This window comes from Budorcas taxicolor, chromosome 6 (assembly GCF_023091745.1).
Source record: "Budorcas taxicolor isolate Tak-1 chromosome 6, Takin1.1, whole genome shotgun sequence".
In the NCBI taxonomy this organism is placed as follows: Eukaryota; Metazoa; Chordata; class Mammalia; order Artiodactyla; family Bovidae; genus Budorcas; species Budorcas taxicolor.
In genome coordinates this window covers 112,635,107-112,656,472 of record NC_068915.1, presented here as the reverse complement: position 1 = coordinate 112,656,472, position 21,366 = coordinate 112,635,107, and the positions used below count along the sequence as shown (strand labels likewise).

The following is a 21,366-nucleotide window of genomic DNA, read 5'->3' as shown; positions in this document are numbered from 1 at the left end:
AGTATCAGAGCAAGACATACCAACTCCAAAAATGCAGGAACATAACCCTGAGCATAAAAATACAGGCAGCCAAAAGTCACACCAAACTCATAGACACCTCAAAACTCACTACTGGACACTTCATTGAACTCGAGAGAGAAGAGATCCAGCTCCACCCACCAGAACACCAACACAAGCTTCCCTAACCAGGAAACCTTGACAAGCCACTCGTCCAACCCCACCCACAGAGGGAAACCTCCACAATAAAGAGGAACCTCAAACATCCAGCATATAGAAAGGTCACCCCAAACACAGCAATCTAAACAAGATGAAAAGGCAGAGAGATATTCAGCAGGTAAAGGAACATGATAAACGCCCACCAAACCAAACAAAAGAGGAGGAGATAGGGAGTCTACCTGAAAAAGAATTCAAAATAATGATAGTAAAAATGATCCAAAATATGGAAAACCAAATGGAGTTACAGGTAAATAGTATGGAGACAAGGACTGAGACAATAGAAGAATTGTTTACCAAGAACCTAGAAGAAAAAAAAAGAGTCAATAAATAATGAATAATACAATAACTGAGATCAAAACACTCTGGAGGGAACTAACAATAGAATAACTGAGGCAGAAGATAGGATAAGTGAGGGGAAGATAGAATGACTGGAAAAAAATGAAGCAGAGAGGAAAAAAGAAAAAAAAATAATTAAAAGAAATGAGGACAACCTCAGAGACCTCTGGGACAATGCCAAACCTTTGACAATGCCCCAACATTGGAATCATAGGCATCCCAGAAGAAGAAGACAAAAAGAAAGGCCATGAGAAAATACTTGAGGAGATAATAGTTGAAAACTTCCCTAAAATGAAGAAGGAAATAGCCACCCAAGTCCAAGAAACCCAGAGAATCTCAAACAGGATAAACCCAAGGTGAAACACCACAAGACACATATCAATTAAATTAATGAAGATCAAACACAACAAGTAAATATTAAAAGCAGCAAAGTAACACACAAGGGGATTCCCATAAGGAAAACAGCTGCTCTTTCAATAGAAACTCTTCAGGCCAGAAGGGAATAGCAGGACATATTTAAAGTGATGAAAGAGAAAAACCTACAGCCCAGATTACTGTACCTAGCAAGGATCTCATTCAGATATGAAGGAGAAATCAAAAGCTTCACAGACAAGCAAAAGCTGAGAGAATTCAGCACCACCAAACCAGCTCTCCAACAAATGCTAAAGATCTTCTTAGACAGGAAACAGAGAAGAGGTTTATAAACTCAAACCCAAAACAACAAAATAAATGGCAATGGGATCATACTTATCAATAATTACCCTAAGTGTAAATAGGTTGAATGCCGCAACCAAAAGACAAAGACTGGCTGAATGGATACAAAAACAAGACCAATATATGTGCTGTCTACAAGAGACCCACCTCAAAACAAGGGACACATACAGACTGAAATTGAAGGGCTGGAAAAAGATATTTCATGCAAATGGAGACCCAAAGAAAGCAGGAGTAGCAATACTCATATCAGATAAAATAAACTTTGAAATAAAGGCCATGAAAAGAGACAAAGAAGGACACTACCTAATGATCAAAAGATCAATCCAAGAAGATGATATAACAGTTATGAATATATATGCACCCAACATAGGAGCACTGCAATATGTAAGGCAAACGCTAGCAAGTATGAAAGGAGAAATTAACAGTAACACAATAATAGTGGCTGACTTTAATACCCCACTCACATCTATGGACAAAACAACTAAACAGAAAATCAGCAAGGAAACACAAACTTTAAATGATACAATGGACCAGTTAGACTTAATTGATATCTATAACACATTTCACCCCAAAACAATGAACTTCACCTTTTTCTCAAGTGCACATGCAACCTTCTCCAGGATAGATCATATCCGGGCCATAAATCTAGCCTTAGTAAATTTAAAAAAAAAATCGAATCATTCCAAGCATCTTTTTTGATCAAAATGTGGTAAGATTAGATGTCAACTACAGGAAAAAACACCTCATGCAAAGAGTTGACTCATTGGAAAAGACCCTGATGCTGGGAGGGATTGGGTGTAGGAGGAGAAGGGGGGATGACAGAGGATGAGATGGCTGGATGGCATTACTGACTCAATGCACATGTGTTGGGTGAATTCGGAGACTTGGTGATGGACAAGGATGCCTGGTGTGCTGTGATTCACGGGGTCGCAAACAGTCAGACACGATTGAGTGACTGTACTGAACTGAACTGAAAAGGGAAAAAAAACTATAAAAAATGCAAACATATGGAGGCTAAATAGCACCTTTCTGAATAACCAACAAATCACAGAAGAAATAAAAAAACAAATAAAAATATGCATAGAAATGAATGAAAATGAAAACACAACAACCCCAAACCTATAGGATTCAGTTAAAGCACTGCTAAGGTGAGGTTTATAGCAATACAAGCTTACCTCAAGAAACAAGAGAAAAATCAAATAAATAACCTAACTCTACACCTAAAGCAACTAGAAAAGAAAGAAATTAAGAACCCCAGGGTTAGTATAAGAAAAGAAATCATAAAAATAAGGACAGAAATAAATGAAAAAGAAACAAAGGAGACCATAGCAAACATCAACAAAGCTAAAAGCTGGTTCCTTGAGAAGATAAATGAACTAGACAAACCATTAGCCAGATTCATCAAGAAAAAGAAGGGAAAGCAGCAAAACTAGAAATGAAAATGGAGAAATCACAACAGACAACACAGAAATACAAAGGATAATAAGAGACTACTATCAGAAACTATATGCCAATAAAATGGACAACGTGGAAGAAATGGACAAATTCTTAGAAAAGTATAACCTTCCAAAATTGAACCAGGAAGAAATAGAAAATCTTAACAGACCCATCACAAGCACAGAAATCGAAACTGTGATCAGAAATCTTTGAACAAACAAAAAGCCCAGGTCCAGATGGCTTCACAGCTGAATTCTACCAAAAATTTAGAGAAGAGCTGAACCTATCCTACTCAAACTCTTCCAGAAAATTGCAGAGGAAGGTAAACTTCCAAACTCATTCTGTGAGGCCACCATCACGCTAATACCAAAACCAGACAAAAATGCCACAAGAAAAGAAAACTGCAGGCCAATATCACTGATGAACATAGATGCAAAAATCCTTAACAAAATTCTAGCAAACAGAATCCAGAAACATATTTAAAAGATCATACATCATGACCAAGTGGGCTTTTTCCCAGGGGCGTAAGGATTCTTCAATATTCACAAAACTGTGATACACCACATTAATAAATTGAAAGATAAAACCCATATGATTATCTCAATCAGAGAAAGCCTTTCTCAATCAGAGAAAGCCTTTGACAAAATTCAACATCCATTTGTGACAAAATCTTCCAGAAAACAGGCATAGAAGGAACATACCTCAACACAATAAAAGCCATATATGATAGTTCAGTTCAGTCACTCAGTCGTTTCCAACTCTTTGTGACCCTATGAATCAAAGCACGCCAAGCCTTCCTGTCCATCACCAACTCCTGGAGTTCACTCAAATTCACGTCCATCGAGTTGGTTATGCCATCCAGCCGTCTCATCCTCTGTCATCCCCTTTTCTTCCTGCCCCCAATTCCTCCCAGCAACAGAGTCTTTTCCAATGAGTCAACTCTTTGCATGAGGCGCCCAAAGTATTGGAGTTTCAGCTTTAGCATCATTCCTTCCAAACAACACCCAGGACTGATCTCCTTCCTTGCAGTCCAAGGGACTCTCAAGAGTCTTCTCCAACACCACAGTGCAAAAGCATCAATTCTTTGGCGCTCAGCTTTCTTCACAGTCCACCTCTCACATCCATACATGACCACAGGAAAAAACCATAGCCTTGACTAGATGGATCTTTGTTGGCAAAGTAATGTCTCTGCTTTTGAATATGCTATCTAGGTTGGTCATAATTTTTCTTCTAAGGAGTAAGCGTCTTTTAATTTCATGGCTGCAGTCACCATCTGCAGTGATTTTGGAGCCCCCCAAAATAAAGTCTGACACTGTTTCCACTGTTTCCCCATCTATTTCCCATGAAGTGATGGGACCAGATGCCATGATCTTTGTTTTCTGAATGTTGAGCTTTAAGCCAACTTTTTCACTCTCCTCTTTCACTTTCATTAAGAGGCTTTTAGTTCCTCTTCACTTTCTGCCATAAGGGTGGTGTCATCTGCATATCTGAGGTTATTGATATTTCTCCCAGCAATCTTGATTCCAGCTGGTGCTTCTTCCAGCCCAGCATTTCTCATGGTGTACTCTGCATATAAGTTAAATGAGCAGGGTGACAATATACAGCTTTGACATACTCCTTTTCCTATTTGGAACCAGGCTGTTGTTCCATGTCCAGCTCTAACTGTTGCTTCCTGACCTGCATATAGGTTTCTCAAGAGGCAGGTCAGGTGGTCTGGTATTCCCATCTCTTTCAGAATTTTCCACAGTTTATTGTGACCCACACAGTCAAAGGCTTTGGCATAGTCAAGAAAGCAGAAATAGATGTTTTTCTGGAACTCTCTTGCTTTTTCGATGATCCAGCAGATGTTTTCAATTTGATCTCTGGTTCCTCTGCCTTTTATAAAACCAGCTTGAACATCTGGAAGTTCACAGTTCACGTATTGCTGAAGCCTGGCTTGGAGAATTTTGAGCATTACTTTACTAGCATGTGAGATGAGTGCAATTTTGCAGGATAAATCCACAGGAAATATCCTCAACTGTGAAAAATTGAAAGCATTTCCCTTAAAGTCAGGAATAAGACAAGGGTGCCCACTCTCATCACTATTATTCAACATAGTTTTGGAAGTTTTGGCCACAGCAATCAGAGCAGAAAAAGAAATAAAACGAATCCAAATTGGAAAAGAAGAAGTAAAACTCTCAGTGTTTGCAGATGACATGATCCTCTACATAGAAAACCATAAAGACTCCACCAGAAAATTGCTAGAGCTGATCAATGAATATAGTAAAGTTGCAGGATATAAAATTAACACACAGAAATCCCTTGCATTCCTATACACTAACAATGAGAAAACAGAAAGAGAAATTAAGGAAACAATTCCATTCACCATTGCAACAAAAAGAATAAAATACTTAGGAGTATATCTACCTAAAGAAACACAAGACCTAAAAATAGAAAACTATAAAACACTAATGAAGGAAATCAAAGTTGACACAAATAGGTGGAGAAATATACCATGTTCATATATTGGAAGAATCAATATAGTGAAAATGAGTATATTACCCAAAGCCATCTATAGATTCAATGCAATCCCTATCAAGCTACCAATGGTATTTTTCAGAGAACTAGAACAAATAATATCACAATTTGTATGGAAATACAAAAATCTTCGAATCCAAAACAATCTTGAGGAAGAAGAATGGAACTGGAGGAATCAACCTGCCTGACTTCAGAGTATACTACAAAGCTATAGTCATCAAGACAGTATGGTACTGGCACAAAGACAGAAATATAGTTCAATGGAGCAAAATAGAAAGCCCAGAGATAAATCCATGCACCTATGAACACCTTATCATTGACAAAAGAGGCAAGAATATACAATGGAGAAAAGACAATCTTTTTAACAAGTGGTGCTGGGAAAATTGGTCAAACACTTGTAAAGAAATGAAACTATAATACTTTCTAACACCATACACAAAAATAAACTCAAAATGGATTCAAGACCTAAATGTAAGACCAGAAACTAAAAAACTCCTAGAGGAAAACATAGGCAAAACACTCTCTGACATAAATCACAGCAGGATCCTCTGTGATCCATCTCCCAGAATATCAGAAATAAAAGCAAAAATAAACAAATGGGACCGAATCAAACTTAAAAGCTTTTGCACAATTAAGGAAACTATAAGCAAGGTGAAGACAGCCTTCAGAATGGGAGAAAATAATAGCAAATGAAGCAACTGATGAAGAATTAATCTCAAAAATATACAAGCAGCTCCTGCAGTTCAATTTCAGAAAAATAAATGACCAATCAAAAAATGGATCAAAGAACTAAACAGACATTTCTCCAAAGAAGAATTGCAAATGAAAACCACAATGAAATACCATCTCATGCTGGTCATAATGGCTACTATCAAAAAGTCTACAAACAATAAATGCTGGAGAGGGTGAGGAGAAAGTGAACCAACCCTCTTACACTGTTCAGCAGACGAATGGATAAGAAAGCTGTGGTACATATACACAATGGAATATTACTCAGTTATTAAAAAGAATGCATTTGAATCAGTTCTAATAAGGTGGATGAAACTGGAGCCTATTATATACAGTAAAATAAGTCAGAAAGAAAAACACCAATACAGTATATTAACACATATCTATGGATTTTAGAAAGATGGTAATGATGATCCTGTATGCGAGACAGCAAGAGGTACGGACATAAAGAATAGACTGTTGGATTCTGTGGGAGAAGGCGAGGGTGGGATGATTTGAGAAAATAGCATTGAAACATGTATACTATCATATATGAAACAGATTGCCAGTCCAGGTTTGATGCATGAGACAGGGTGCTCAGGGCTGGTGCACTGGGATGACCCTGAGAGATGGGATAGGGAGAGAGGTGGGAGGGGGGTTCAGGATGGGGAACACATGTACACCCATGGCTGATTCATGTCAATGTATGGCAAAAACCACTACAATACTGTAAATTAATTAGCCTCCAATTAAAATAAATAAATAGATTTAATTTTAAAAATAAAAAATATAATATTCAAGTCTTCAAGAAAAATAATAAACTGAATTATGCATTTATTTCTTTTTTTGACTCATAAAATGAGCCGATTAATTATGGTCAGAATAAAGTTGCGATACTTTCTCTGTACCTTTGAGTCTCATGTGAGTGCACTGTGGCCCAGACATGTATCGTCGCCACTCCTCCTCCCCTCACTCTTAACAAAACTCAGTACGTTCCATATATTCCTGAGAGACACCTTTCAGACCAAACCTGACTATCTCCAGAAGCATGGAGGTTGCTGCCTGGTAGACCAGGGCTTGAAAAGAGACACTTCTGAAACCTTTTGGAAAGCTGTCGATCCTGTCACTGAAAAACTACACACTCACCTGCCCTTTGACACCATGGAGCAGATGGATCTTCATCAAGGTTGCCATCTTGATAAGGCAATTCTATTAGAAGCAAAACCAAATTCACTCTTCCACCACCTGAGAGTCTGCACAGACCTGAGTCTGATCAGGTTGAAAGCTAAGGCTTAGGCTGGCATTTTTTAGGAGCTCACAAGCTGTCAGAGATGAGTCACCAACCACCAATACCCACCCAACCACAGCTTCTCAGAAAACAAAATCTCTGCAGGGGCAGGAAGTTTTGTCTGTTCACTGCTCTACTTGCAGAAACTTCAGCTCTTGTTGAATGAATGAATACATGTCCCACGACCCTCAGATGTTTATCATATAAACTGTTGCCCAAATTTTGTGTTTATGTTATTGATTGTAAAGAATTGTCCGCAGGACTTCATGTTAAACTTGATAGAACACTGACCTTTCCACATGTTTTCAAGACAGCACTGCAGCCTGCTTCTGTCTTTTGGATGCATATCTTATCACATTTTTTCTGCCTTCCATTGTGCGCCATTCTGCATATTTGATGAGTGACAACAGTCTGCTAAGTAGGACTACAGCTGTGTCTGGAGTGGGGACAGAGAGTTGAAAGGGGCAAGACACAGAGGGAATCACAGGCAATTAGAAGAGATTCCATGGAAACTTTCTGAGGCTTATTGTTAAGAGAAGTAGGGTGAGTCCATATCAGGCGTCATTTTAGTGGAAGCTAATCTGTGGGGGTGGGGGCGGGGGGAATAACTTTTTCCTGGCATGAAGACAGGAGGGCTGGGAAAGGATTCACCCCAGCTGGCATAGTGGGAAAAGGAATTAATAGAGTTAACAGAGTTGTGTTTTTCCAGTAGCCATGTACAATGTGAGAGTTGGAACATAAAGAAGGCTGAGTGTCAAAGAATTGATGCTTGAGAACTGTGATGCTGGAGAAGACTCTTGAGAGTCTCTTGGACGGCAAGGAGATCAAACCAGTCAACCCTAAAGGAATCAACCCTGAATACTCATTGGAAGGACTGTTGCTGTAGCTGAAGCACCGATACTTTGTCCACTGGATGTAAAGAGCTGACTCATGGGAAAGACATTGATGCTGGGAAAGACTGAAGGCAACAGAAGGGGGTGGCAGAGGATGAGACGGCTGGATGGCATCACTGACTCAATGAACATGAGTTTGAGCAAACTCTGTGAGATGGTGAAGGACAGAGGAGACTGGTGTGCTGCAGTTCATGGGGTCACAAAGAGTCACTGACTGAACAACAACAAACAGTTGTGTACTAGAGTCATGTGCCAAAGTAACAGAACCAATAGGATGTGTGTGTGTGTCTTTGTATGTGTGTCTGTATGTGTTTGTGTGTGTCTGTGTGTATGATATATATATATATATATATTACAAGGAATTGGCTCACATGACTGTGGAGACTGGCAAATCCAGAATCTATAGGGTAAGCTGGCAGTCTGAAGACCAAGGGAAGAGTTGCAGTTTGGGTCCAGTGGAAGTTTGCTGGCAGAATTCCCTCTCCCTGGGGAAGTCAGTCTCTTTCTTAGGGCCTTCAACTGATTGGATGAGACCATTCCATATTATGGAGGGCAATCTGCTTTCCTGAAAATCTACTGTTTAACCCCATCACCCCCTGCCAAATACCTTCACAACAACATTTAGAGTAGTGTTTCTCCAACATCTCTACCATGTCCTAGCCAAGTTGACACATAAAATTAACCATTATCACAGCACCATTTAGGAAAACCTAATACAAAGCATCTGGGTTTGTCCAACAGCTGCAATAAAGCAATATTCTAACGCTGGTGGGCACATACTTTCAAGTCCCCTTTGTAAGGGCATGGCAACCCACCCCAGTATTCTTGTCTGGAGAATCCCATGGACAGAGGAGCCTGAGGGGATTCAGTCCATGGAATTGCAAAGAGTCAGACAGGACTGAGGGTCTAACACACTTGACACTTGTAATGTCCTGTGCCATGCCTCCTTATCATTGCTGACTTGACCTGGAATCCTTCAACCTTGCTTCTTTTACCACTGGAAAAAGTCTCCTCTTCTTTCGAAGTTTAGATCGAGTGTCAACTCTGGGATGCACATCGCATCCCCTCCTGAAGCATGAACTCCTTCTTGGGTCCTTTTTCCATATGCTGTTACAACACCGATCCCATTGCTCTGTGATTGTTTGTACACCAAACGTCAGATTAGCCAAGTGGTTAAACATGTACCCTTGGGCTTCAGATTTCCCTCCATTTAATTCCTGACCTTGGCAAGTGATCCGACCTCTTTATGCCTTAGTTTCTTCATCTATGAAATAGGACTTAAGTAGTACTATACCAACAAACTTGTGCTGAGGACCTAAGACTTACTATATGTAAAACTTTTAGAAATGCAGGCTGTAGCCACTCCAACGAAGAGTGAAAAGTGAAAGTGAAAGTTGCTCAGTCATGTCCAACTCTTTGTAGCCAGTCCATGGAATTCTCCAGGCCAGAAGACTGAAGTGGGTAGACTTTCCCTTCTCCAGGGGATCTTCCCAAACCAGGGATCAAAATCAGGTTTCCCACATTGCAGGTGGTTTCTTTACCAGCCGAGCCACAAGAGAAGCCCCCAAAGAAGGGTGGTTATTTTCATCCTTAGTGTTATTGTTGCTCTCTGATTCCTGTGTCCTGTGGAAAGACTAGGTGTCTCTCGAGGTCAGGCATATTATCATCTTCCTCTTAGCATCTTTCCTAGTATTGAGTGAAATATATCAAGAGTCTCTAGACATTTCTTGGAATGTGTACTGTTTTATATGTACAGGGTGCCAGCCAGTACACAAAGGCTGGCAACACTATCATCCATGTAACATCACTTTGCTGACAGAGGTCCACATAGTCAAAGGTAAGGTTTTTCCAGTAGTCATGTACAGATGTGATAGTTGGACTATAAAGAAGGCTGAATACCAAAGAACTCATGCTTTTGAATAGTGGTGTTGAAGACTCTTGAGAATCCCTTGAACAACAAGAAGATCAAACCAGTCAATCCTAAGGGAAATCAACACTGGATACTCATTGGAAGGACTGATGCTGAAGTTTAATTTCCAATACTTGTCCACCTGATGTGAAGAGCCAGCTCATTGGAAAATACACTGATGCTGGGAAAGATTAAAGGCGGGAGGAGAAGGGGGCAACAGAGGATGAGATGGATGGATGCATCACCAACTCAATGGACATGAGTTTAAGCAAACTCCAGGAGACAGTGAAGGACAGGGAAGCCTGGCATGCTGAAGTCCATGGGGTTTAAAGGGTCAGACACAACTTAGTGACTGAACAACAACAAAAACCTCATTACAACATTGCAAGGTCATTAATATTCCCATTTTATAGATATTAAGTGAATCATCCAGCATCACAGACAGGCGGCAAGTGGCAGTCTCTAACTCCAAGATCAGTGAGAAAGAAGTACAGAGATGCTATAAATTCAGAAAGTTTTCTTTTCTGGTGCACATACTACCCTCCCCCCTTCCACTTCCTTATTCTTTCTGCCAGTAACACAGACATTCTGGACTGTGAAACCTGGAAAAAGAAAAGGGAGGTTTCCATTCACACCAAAAACTGGTTTGAGGTGCAGGTTATTAATACAAGATGTCCTCAGCTGTGACTGTGGCCTCTTCAATCTTGGCCTTGATCTCTGGCAGGGGGATCTGACTGATGGCCACCACAACCAGGTTAGTGGCATGGGCTGAGGCGCTGGCCACACAGATCCAGAAGCACTCCTCGTACTGTTCCTCCACCACCACGAAACGAAACAGCCTCTCCTGGAAGTTGGCGATTCGTTCTGTCAAGTCGTGAAATTTTACCGAGGTCATGAAGCTGGCGATGGCCAAGGCCATGACTCCACCTGAAACCCGGAAAGTACACCCTCATACACAGCCCTTTTTTCTGCAGTTCGACTCCTAGAGGTGAGGTGGCTGTTCTGGGGCACAAGCAACAAACTTTCGAGGTTTAGGTTGCTTGGCTGTGTCCGACTCTTTGCAATGGATCCCATGGACTGTAGCCTTCCTGGCTCCTCTGTTCATGGGATTTTTCCAGGCAGGAATGCTGGAGTGGATTGCCACTTCTTCCTCCAGGAGATCTTCCCAATCTGGGGATTAAACCCAGGTCTCTTGCATTGGCAGGCGGGTTCTTTACCACTGAGCCACCAGGGAAGCCCCTTAAAACATTCTGAGGGTGACACAAATTTTAATTTGCTTTTTAAAGCGGCAGATAGTTCACTGTGTGAGGGGCAAGAGGTGTGGGAATAAGCTTCCTATCAGATCAACTTTGAATCCAAGCCCTCTAATTTTTTCTTTACTCAGTGCAGGGCACTTACCCACGCTGGATAAGCTCAATCTCTAACTAATTCAGCCTGTGTATGCAGACCCTGAGGCTATAAGGAAAGACACAAGAGCATCTTATGGGGTGGACTGGAGGTTCAACAGAGGGCTAGACAGTTCTCTCCTCTTTAATATCCTCCTTCCAAGCTTAGTGATAAGAAGAGATAAGAGAAGGAGGAAAGGAGAAGCGAGAGGGACAGACTTCATGTCTTTCCCTACCTGCTGCTTCGGACCTGGACCTTCTGGGTTCTCTCTGTTTCTTTTTCTCTCCCCATCTCTCTTTTGCTCAACTTTTCTCCTACCCTGATTTTAATTAGTATTTTAAAATCACATTTATTATTCTCTTTCTTTAGATTATTATTATTTCCTTGAAAAAAACTTGGACATCCGAGAAAATCATAAAGATGAAAAGACAAATTTGCTTTTTTCCCTAAAAGTCAAATGAAAACACTTGGAACATTTTAGTATATTTCTTTACATTTCTCTCTTTTTTAACAGAATTAGTATTATGGTACTTCTACAGTTTTACACTTGATTTTTTTCTAACTTGAAATTTTTTTTTTCCATGTTGCTAAATATTCTGTTACAGCACCACTTTAAATTGGTCTATGATGCTTCATTCCAGTGACACACTTAATTAAGTTTAATTAAGGGTAACTTAATTTCTGGATTTCTAGATTGCTTCCAATTTTTTATATTATAAAGTGCTGCAGGAAACACCTTTTAATGTATATTTTTGTGCTCTTTTCCAGTTATTTTCTTAGCATAAATTACTGTATGGGGTTGTTTAATCAAAGGCTATTCATATTTTTATGCCTTTTGAGAGTCACGTTTTGCCAAATTGCCTTCGTAAAAATACTCTGAGCTTGAGAGTACTGCCTCAAGACGGAAGGAAATTGACCTAGACAAGTATTTATTTAAAGAATGAGATTGAACACTTTCTACATGCCAGTCACTGTGAGGATTCAGGCAGAGATATGCAAGTCTAGATGGGAGTGAGCCACATCTATAAGAAATTCTACACGATGGCCATTGTCTGCAAATATAGGCAAGTATGTAATAACTGATTTACTGACATTAGGTTCTAATGCATGATAAAGCAACATTGTTGTCATTGCTCAGTCCCTAGTCATGTCCAACTCTTTGCAACCCCATGGAGGGCAGCGCACTAGGCTCCTCTGTCCTTCACTATCTCCTGAAGTTTGCTCAAATCCAGGTCCATTGAGTCAGTGATGCTATCTAAACATCTCATCCTCTGTTGTCTCCTCCTTTTGCCTTCAATTTTGCCTTCTTTTTTTTTTTTTTTAAGTGGAGAAAACCAACATTACTTGTTTTTATACTTGCTGGTCATCCTGTATAAGGTAGTGAGGTAGTGAGGGGTTATTGACATCAGGACACCTTCACCATTTGACCTGGATTTTCTGAAATTATTTTTGGGGATTTTGTTACTTTCATTACAGGTGATTTTTTTCAGTGCTGAACTAAAGGTGAATTAATGTCAATATACCAGATACTCTCCTAAATCAACACACCTGCACACACTTATAGACATCTTTTGACTTGGGTTTTGTCTTGGAAAATAGGTCATACTGGTCATAGATGACACCATGGACTAATGAAAAGACAAAAGGCTTAGACTCAGTTATACCTGGGTTGGAATCTTGCCTCTATTACTCATGACTATGTGACTTTCAGTGCCTCTTTTAACATCTCTGAGCTTCAGGTTCTTCATCTGTAACTATGGGTCTAATAATATGCCAGAGTCCCTTGGATTGCAAAGATATCAAACTAGTCAATCCTAAAGGAAATCAGCCCTGAATATTCATTGGAAGGACTGATGCTGAAGCTCCAATACTTTATCCACCTGATGCACAGAGGTGACTCATTGGAAAAGACCCTAATGCTGGGAAAGACTGAAGGCAGGAGGAGAAGGAAGTGGCAGGGGATGAGATGGTTAGATAGCACCATGGACTCAATGGGCATGAATTTGAGCAAACTTCAGAAGATATCGAAGGACAGGGGAGCCTGGTGGGCTGCAGTCCATGGGGTCCCAAAGAGTCAGACGCGACTTAGCTACTGAACAACAACAACAAACATAGGGAGGTTGTGAAGTTTACAGAAAATAAGGACCGTGAGCCCCCAGGTTCCTTCTCCTCTGTTCTTTGTGAGGTTCCTCCAGCCTCATAGCAGCAGCTCCCCTGCCATGGTCCCAGGGTCCCCATCTCTCCAACCTCCATCTTTCTGTCTTTCCTTGTCTCTCATCCCAACATCTTTACTGCTCCAAGTCCTCAGCCACTCATACACACTAAGACCTGATTCTTCATGATGACAGCTATTCTTCAACTTTTAGTAAGAAGGACATTGGGGCCCATCAAGAAGGTAACAAACCCAGGGAAGTGAAGCTTGAGGTGGGGTATTTTCACTCCTTCACACCTTCTGCCCACCTGCTTGGAACTCAGCCTCCTGGTGATGTGGGCAGGAATCTCTCTCCCCATGGGGCCTCCCTTACCTGCAAGAACATTCCATAGACAGATGCCCCCAGGGCCGTTGACTGCCCGGTATGGAACTTGGACCATGTTGAGAATGGCAAAGCCCATGCTGACCAGAGCCAGCACCAAGGCCAAGAAGAGGAGCAGCAGAACCGTGACGTGGAGGCCCGCGTTGAGCTCCTTCACCAGGTGTGGGAAGACTGCGGAGACAAGACCCAGCCAACATGTCAGCCTCAGAGCTCAGCTCAAGTTACACGGCCCAGGCTGCTTACCGTGAAGATGTTAGCACAGTGGAGTGAGGGCAAGGCAGCAAGTGCTGGGCTTCCAGAAAGCAAGAGACTTCCCAGATAAATTTACCCCATATCAGTTCCCCAACAAACTTCACTTCCTTAGGGTGGATGCAAAATCGAAATATACCCCAGCTGGGTGTTTAAGCTGCATCAGCCTTGCGGCTCTGGGATCTGATGTGAGTTGATCCACACAAGCCCCAAGGGGTGTCTCTTTAGCAAAGGAGCCTGGCACGAGAAGCAGTCTAAGAAGGCAGATCACAAAGCTTTCATCAGGGTCAGAGTGTTGTTTGTCCAAATCTTTTGCAACCCCATGAACTGTAGCCCACCAGGCTCCTCTGTGCATGGGATTCTCCAGGCAAGAAGACTGGAGTGGATAGCCATTTCCTTCTCCAGGGGATCTTCCTGACCCAGGGATTAAACCTGGGTCTCCTGCATTGCACATGGATTCTTTACTGTCTGAGGCACCAGGGAAGCCCCATAGTCCTATATACCATATGGTATGTAGAGTTGAGAGTCACTGGTTTCAGTTATTATATATGAATGATTTGAAACAATGAAAATGGGGACTTCCCTGGTTGTCCAGAAGGTTAAGACTTGGCCTTCCAGTTCAGGGGGTACAGGTTTAATGCCTGGCTGGGAAAGCTAAGATCCCATATGCCTCATGGCCAGAAAAACAAAACATAAAACAGAAGCAATGATGTAACAAATTCAATAAAGACTAAAAAAAATGATGAAAGCTAAAAAAAAAAATAATAACAAAAACATCTGGGCAAACCCCTTCCTCTGCAACTACTCTGAGGTTTCTACTGAATACTTCCTGGTCTAACCTGGGTCCATCCTGCGCACTCCCGCCTCCCTGCTTCACTACTTGGCACCAAACTGACCAGCCCTTCTCTCACCTCAACTGAGATCCAGGACTCAAAGCTTTCCTGGCTCCACTCTCTGCCTGACCCCGTCCCCTTCCCTCCCCCGCTCCTTTGCTGGCTTACCTGCCCATTTTTATTCAGAGAAGGCTGGTGTCTGCCAAGTCTGAGAACAAGAATTTTGGTCTCTCTCCCTTTAAAGTGTCCTTTCCACTCAGAAGTTTCCAGACACAGCACAGTTACATCTTTAGTTCTGATCGAATTTTCCTTTTAGTTTTCCATGTGTATTTATCTTCATATGGTTATCTCCTCGACCTGAGAAACTTTACCCTGGAAAAAGTTTCTGAACTTTTTTGGACACCTTCCCATGGGACTTTTCCCTGTAGGACTTCTCGTTTTCATTTCCATTCCTTATATCTTAGTGTCCTTTAGATTTTTACTTTTTATTGCAAACTCTCAGCATTTTTTTTTTTTTTCATTCCAAATGTGGTAGCTTGTGCCTGATTACCTAATTGCTTTCTTATCCCCTTACTTGCTCATGCAATCCTTAGGACATATGACCAGCATGATAATCCTCACCAAACACTTAAAATAGAAAATCATCACCTCTGTGATTGGCAAAGACCAAAGGTTCGCTAATACGTGGTGTTGATGAAGGTATAGGGAAGGAGATGCTGTCAAACCTGGTAGTGATATTAATTTATACAACTTTCTTTGAGAGGAATTTGGCAGCATGTCTTATTGCAATTTCACTTCTAGGAAAAGCACTTCCACATGTGCTCAAAGCTGTATATATATATATGTATATATATGTGTGTCTGTGTATCAGATATTCATTAAAGTAGCAAAAGGTTGGAGAGAAATGAAAACACGAATTGGTGCTGTGCTGATTTCTGTCCAACTCTTTTCAACTCCATGGACTGTAGCCCCGCAGGCTCCTCTGTCCATGAAATTTCCCATGCAAGAATACTGGAATGGGTTGCCATTTCCTCCTCTAGGGGAATCTTCCCAACACAGGGATAGAACACATGTCTCTTGCATCTCCCGCATTGGCAGGCAGATTCTTTACCACTGAACCACCTGGGAAGCCCATGAATCAGTAGGAGACTGATTTAATTAATTAAAGCACAATCCACACAATATAGCTTTTGAAAAGAATTAATCATATCCATGTAGTGATATGAAACCATCTCCAGATTTGATCTAATAAAAAATTGAGAAATAACCAATTACTATGATGGGCGAGGGCATTTGGGGGCATATGAAGTGATGTGGGGGCTTCCCAGGTGACACTGGTGGTAAAGAACCTGCCTGCTAACACCGAAGATGTAAGAGAGGCAGGTTCGATCTCTGGGTTGGGAAGATCCCCTGGAGGAGGGCATGGTGACCCATTCCAGTATTCCTGCCTGGAGATTCCCATGGATAGGCGAGCCTGGTGGGCTGCAGTCTATGGGGTCACAAAGAGTCAGACATGACTGAAGGGATTTAGCACACACACACAGCATAGCAGGAAAATCAGATAACTTGGATAAGCAAAAATGTAAAAATTTAGTTCTTGCAGAGCTGAAATTCTAGAAGCTTTACTTTGAATTTGAATATTCCTTTTCAAAAAAAAAAAAACACAAACGTATTTATTATTGGCTGCATTGGATCTTCATTTCAGCACGTGGGAACTTCCCTCTTTAGTTGCTCCCTGCGTTGAGAGTGTTGAGTCTTAGCTCCTGAACCACCAGGCAAGTCCTGAATTTGAATAAGTATTCTTATTGTGTACAAAAGATACCTCGCTTGAATCCCAGAAGTGATTAATCAACCTATCAGCATCTCAAATTAGATAATTACCTTATTATTACATAATTTGTAATATCCTAGAGACATCCAGAGGTCCTTTTTACCCCTAGCAAGGCAAAAAATAATTTAAAAAAAGAAATAATTGATATATTAGATTTCATTAAAATGGAAAAAAATTCTGCCCTTTGAAGGACAGTGTCAAAAAACAACAACAACACGGTCACTGAACAGGAGAAAATATTTGCAAAAGACACATCTGAGAGAGGCCTGTTCTCTAAAATAGACAGTAACAAGAAAAGTGTGAGATCTGAGGTCAGTTCCAGGTCTGGCTGTGGATGGCATATTTGGGGGTGAGAGATGACAAGGGCCCCAGCAAACTGAAAATGATCAAGCACATACTACCTTTCAGGCACTGCATCAGCTGCTTTTACAGAAATTATTGGTTTCTCAGATCCTCAGTTTCCTCATCAGGTAGATGGGCGTAAGTAAGATTTCTTCTCCAGCACAGAAATGGATGAAGGAAAAGAACAAAGAAGGAAGCTTGTGACGCTAATGTGTCACTGCTCAGGGATCACTTACTGCCTTTCTCTTTCCGGGATGGAAAACTTCTAATGGCGGACACTCCTCTGTGTAGTTCATCCCTGTTTTCCTCAAATACCAGGCCCACAAACACTCTACAATATGGGTGAATATGTGAACGCGGCTAAATAAGCATCTGTCTCTTTCTTTCCACTCAAATGGCTAGGTTGTTTTGCTTTTATTTCACAAAGTCTGGGTATAAACAAGGATCTTAATCACGATTGTGCTGCATATGCAAGAGCTTATATATATGCTCAGTCGCTCAGTTGTTCCAACTCTTTGCAACGTCATGGCCTGTAGCCCATCAGGCTCCTCTGTCCACCGGATTTCCCAAGGAAGAATACTAGAGTGGGTTGCCATTTCCTTCTCCAGGGGCTCTTCCCTACCTAGGGATTGAACCTGAGGTCTCTTGAGTCTCCTGCATCAGCAGGCAGATTCTTTACTGCTGAACTACCTGGGAAGTCATCCTGTATATATAGCTCTTTGCTTTTCTCCCTGATTGACTTGGAAATTGACCTTCCTGGGTGACTCTAGGGGAGATCCCTATGAAGGTGGGAATGGAGGCTGTTTGTCTTACGGGACCTAACCAAACCTTCCTACTTCAGTTTACAAAGCACTTTCACATCCACCCCCCAATTCTCCTGATCTGCATACAGGCCCTAGGAGCAGGATCTTTTCAAATTTCTGTGGATAGTAGCAGGTAAATCCTGATTCTGCCTCGGGGGTGGTGGGCTCTGATGCACCCCCTAGGTAGGTGATGCTGGCTCTAGGACGTGTACACCCAAAGGTAGCGAGAGATATACTCTGCTTTCTCTTCAAATCACATAAATCTTGAATATCTGACACAGAATAAAAATTTTGCAAATTATCTACAACTGTTTTAAAAATTGTGCCATCTCCCACTTAATTTTTTGTGTGTGTAAGTGGTTTTGAAATAACCTTAATGCTACCAATAATTTTTTTCCCCACCATATGAGGGTACGTTGCTCCTTCAACCCTGAGTACTTCAGGGGCAGTTTCCTCAAAAAGGGCATTCTTTTTGACAACCATGATACAACTATGAAAATCATTAGGTTAACACTGGCGTATAACTGCTGTTTAGTCCTGACGCCCGGTTCAAGTTCCATCAGTGATCCTAGTGACATCCTTTACAGTAAATGGACCCAGCTCAGAACCAAGTACTGCACACAGTTGTCATCATTTCCTTTCAGCTTGTCCTATTTCTTTGTTATATTTATTTACTTATTCATGTTAAATGTGTTTTCAGCTTTCTATGTAATTTTTATTACATTTTATTGGAGTATAGTTGCTTTACAATGTGGTTGTTAGTTTCGACTGTACAGTACAATCAGATTTGCTGATATATTTTATCCCCTCATATTCTTAAAAGACCTAGCTATTTTTTAGTATCTCTTGTCCAATTTAATTTCTGGGTAAATAGAAATATTCCCCAAGAATTTTTTTTATTGCTATACCTAACAATTTTTAATATATATATATCCTTTATGTATATAAGTGAAGCCAATGTGCATTATTTGTCAGTGGTTCCAGTTTTCTCTCTTTATATGTTTAAGAGGATACTCTGGCTAAAGAAAGAAAGAAAGTGAAGTCTCTCAGTCGTGTCCGACTCTTTGAGACCCCATGGACTGTAGCCTACCAGACTCTTCCTTCCATGGAATTTTCCAGGCAAGAGTACTGGAGTGGGTTGCCATATCCTTCTCCACTACAGTCCTGGCATACAGAAATCAAATAATGAAGAAAATTCCTTATTCCCTTGTTTTTCCATTCTGTGGGTTACTTATGAATTTGTAGGCTGCTGTTCTCACCGGCAATCTGTTTCATTCTGAAGACATGCAGAATATTGGCCTTTTGGGGTTGGCTTTTCCTTCCCAGAGGACCCTCCATACACTGGGCTTGGATTCCTGCTCTGTTTACAGCAGAGCAGCTCTGACGTGACCTGGATGTCCGCCTGCCCAGGTCAGTACCTGCTCACGTTCCCAGACAGCAGCTGTGCCTGAGCTCTCCCTGCCAGGAAACAACGAGTTTGGGCTTTGAACCCAGGTAGTCTGATTCCAGTGTTCGGATGTAGAGCTCTTTGGCTTTTTCTCAGACTCTGAAGCTTTTATATTAATATAAACAGAAGTGTAAGTTTCATTTCAGCAGCTGGTCCACACTCGCAGGCCAGACTGGCTGAGTGCACCCCAGTTGCACGGCCTGCATCTAAAGTCTGACACTGTTTCCTGGCTGGTTGACCTCAGGCAAGTTAGGTAATAAACTCTCCGAGTGTCCGTGTAACCCTCTGCAAAATGGAAATGTTAATAATGCCTTCCTTATAAATTTGTTACAAGGCTTAACAGAGACAAGCTGTGAAAGCATTTCGTAGAATGTCTGACACAAGCAAGCACTCAACATATTAACAGTGATTATTCATAGAGGTAAATTACAAAGATCTACAAACCTCCGCAGAAAGAAAAAAAAAAACCCAATCTTTTCTTGATGCTGAACAAGAGTAAGTCCTTGGCTTACCGTAGATTTTGTCATCATGCCTTAGACCGAAGCGGCTCTTCAATTCTGCATTTAGACAGAAGCCTACCCCAGTATTCTTGCCTGGAAAACCCCATGGACAGAGGAGCCTGGTGGGTGGACCACAGTCCATGGGGTCGCAAAGAGTTCGACGGGGTAATTGAGCGCGCATGCACGCACCCCATACAAGTATTTACAAAGAAGTGTTCTAAAGCAGCTTCTGCGGCCGCAGTATACTCACTCGTGAACTGGGACTGGCGGCCCCCCAGCCCGCACTGCCGCACCTTACAACCGCGGAAGAGTCCGTAGTAAATGTCTCCGATGAATTTGACCAGCTCTGGATCCGTAGCGTTGACGAGGTCCACTCCCGTCTGACAGAGGATTTTCCCACTCAGCCAGCGGGGCAGTGCCAGGGCAACGATGGTCAGGATAAAGGAGGAGAAGCTGAGCAGAGAGGCCAGCCCGTACCACGCCTTTTTGAACCATCCAGGCATGTTGCTGGGTGCCGGTCATGCCCCAGGGGTCCCAGCAACCCCGGGGGTCCTCAGCATCTTCCGGACACTGGGTGATCCACTGCTTCGGGGTCGGCTCTTCCAGACACACCGGCTCAAGAGTTCAGGTGCGTCTCCTGGTCCTCCCTCAGCTCCTGCCCCCACAGCCCATGTTTACTACAACCACATGGGAAGTCTCTACAGAGACGTCTTCACCTGCCTGCAGTGCGGAGGAGTGTGTTACCGGAGGAAGTAACCCTATATCTCCCACTAGACTAAGGTTTCAGCAGAGAGTTTAACTGTTCCTCATTTCGAGTATTTGAATAACCCTACTGCGGCTCTCTTAATGACGAAGGAGCTATTAGCAGGCAAAATCAGGAAGATCTGAGTCTAAAAGACACAACAAGCAGTTTCACAAAATGCAAACGGTAGAAGGAAAGCAAAGATGGAAAGACTAGCCTTGCAATGTTGCCAACAATGCGCAGTATCAGATGTTGATCTCTTTGGTGCGTGCCTGGGCATTGCTTTCTCTGAAATGTCACTGCTGTCAGAACCCCTAGAAGTGTTATGAACGCCAGGAAATGACCTCTGTTCCCAACCCTTTTAATTGAAATGCGTAAGCAAGGTTCTATGATTCTTGAATTTATCACTGGGTAGATCCGCTGTGGGTAAAACTGCAGCTTTGAGATGGCTTGGGGCAGCCTGGACCCAACACTTACACACACACACACACACACACACACACACACACACACACCCTCTTTATCCCTCACAGGTCGTGTCATCTGAATGGGAAAGTGTTTTTCTAATGTTTTAGCAAATAACCTTCTCCCATCACCCTGCCGGGGTCTGTGTCTCTTCTGATAGTGAAGAGCCCCTGGAGAGGAAAATGCAACCCACTCCAGTATTCTTGCCTGGAGCGT

The 21,366-nt window shown here is 41.9% G+C and overlaps 1 protein-coding gene across 1 annotated transcript; it reads right to left on the bottom strand.

Annotated features, from left to right (window-relative positions):
* Nucleotides 1-10,679: 10,679 nt before the first annotated feature.
* Nucleotides 10,680-20,446, bottom strand: CLRN2 (clarin 2). The gene is made up of 3 exons (XM_052642395.1): nt 20,194-20,446; nt 13,930-14,109; nt 10,680-10,945 (listed from the first exon to the last, which is right to left on the bottom strand). The coding sequence occupies exons 1-3, from the start codon at nt 20,444-20,446 to the stop codon at nt 10,680-10,682; spliced, it is 699 nt and encodes a 232-aa protein (XP_052498355.1).
* Between the last annotated feature and the right edge of the window lie 920 nt (nt 20,447-21,366).

Coding starts and splice junctions, on each gene's coding strand:
- CLRN2 (XM_052642395.1), bottom strand. CDS start 20,446: ATGCCTGGATGGTTCAAAAAGGCGTGGTACGGGCTGGCCTCTCTGCTC. Junction 14,110..20,193: donor CCGCCAGTCCCAGTTCACGA/GTGAGTATACTG, acceptor TTGTCTCCGCAG/TCTTCCCACACCTGGTGAAG. Junction 10,946..13,929: donor TCTATGGAATGTTCTTGCAG/GTAAGGGAGGCC, acceptor TCCGGGTTTCAG/GTGGAGTCATGGCCTTGGCC.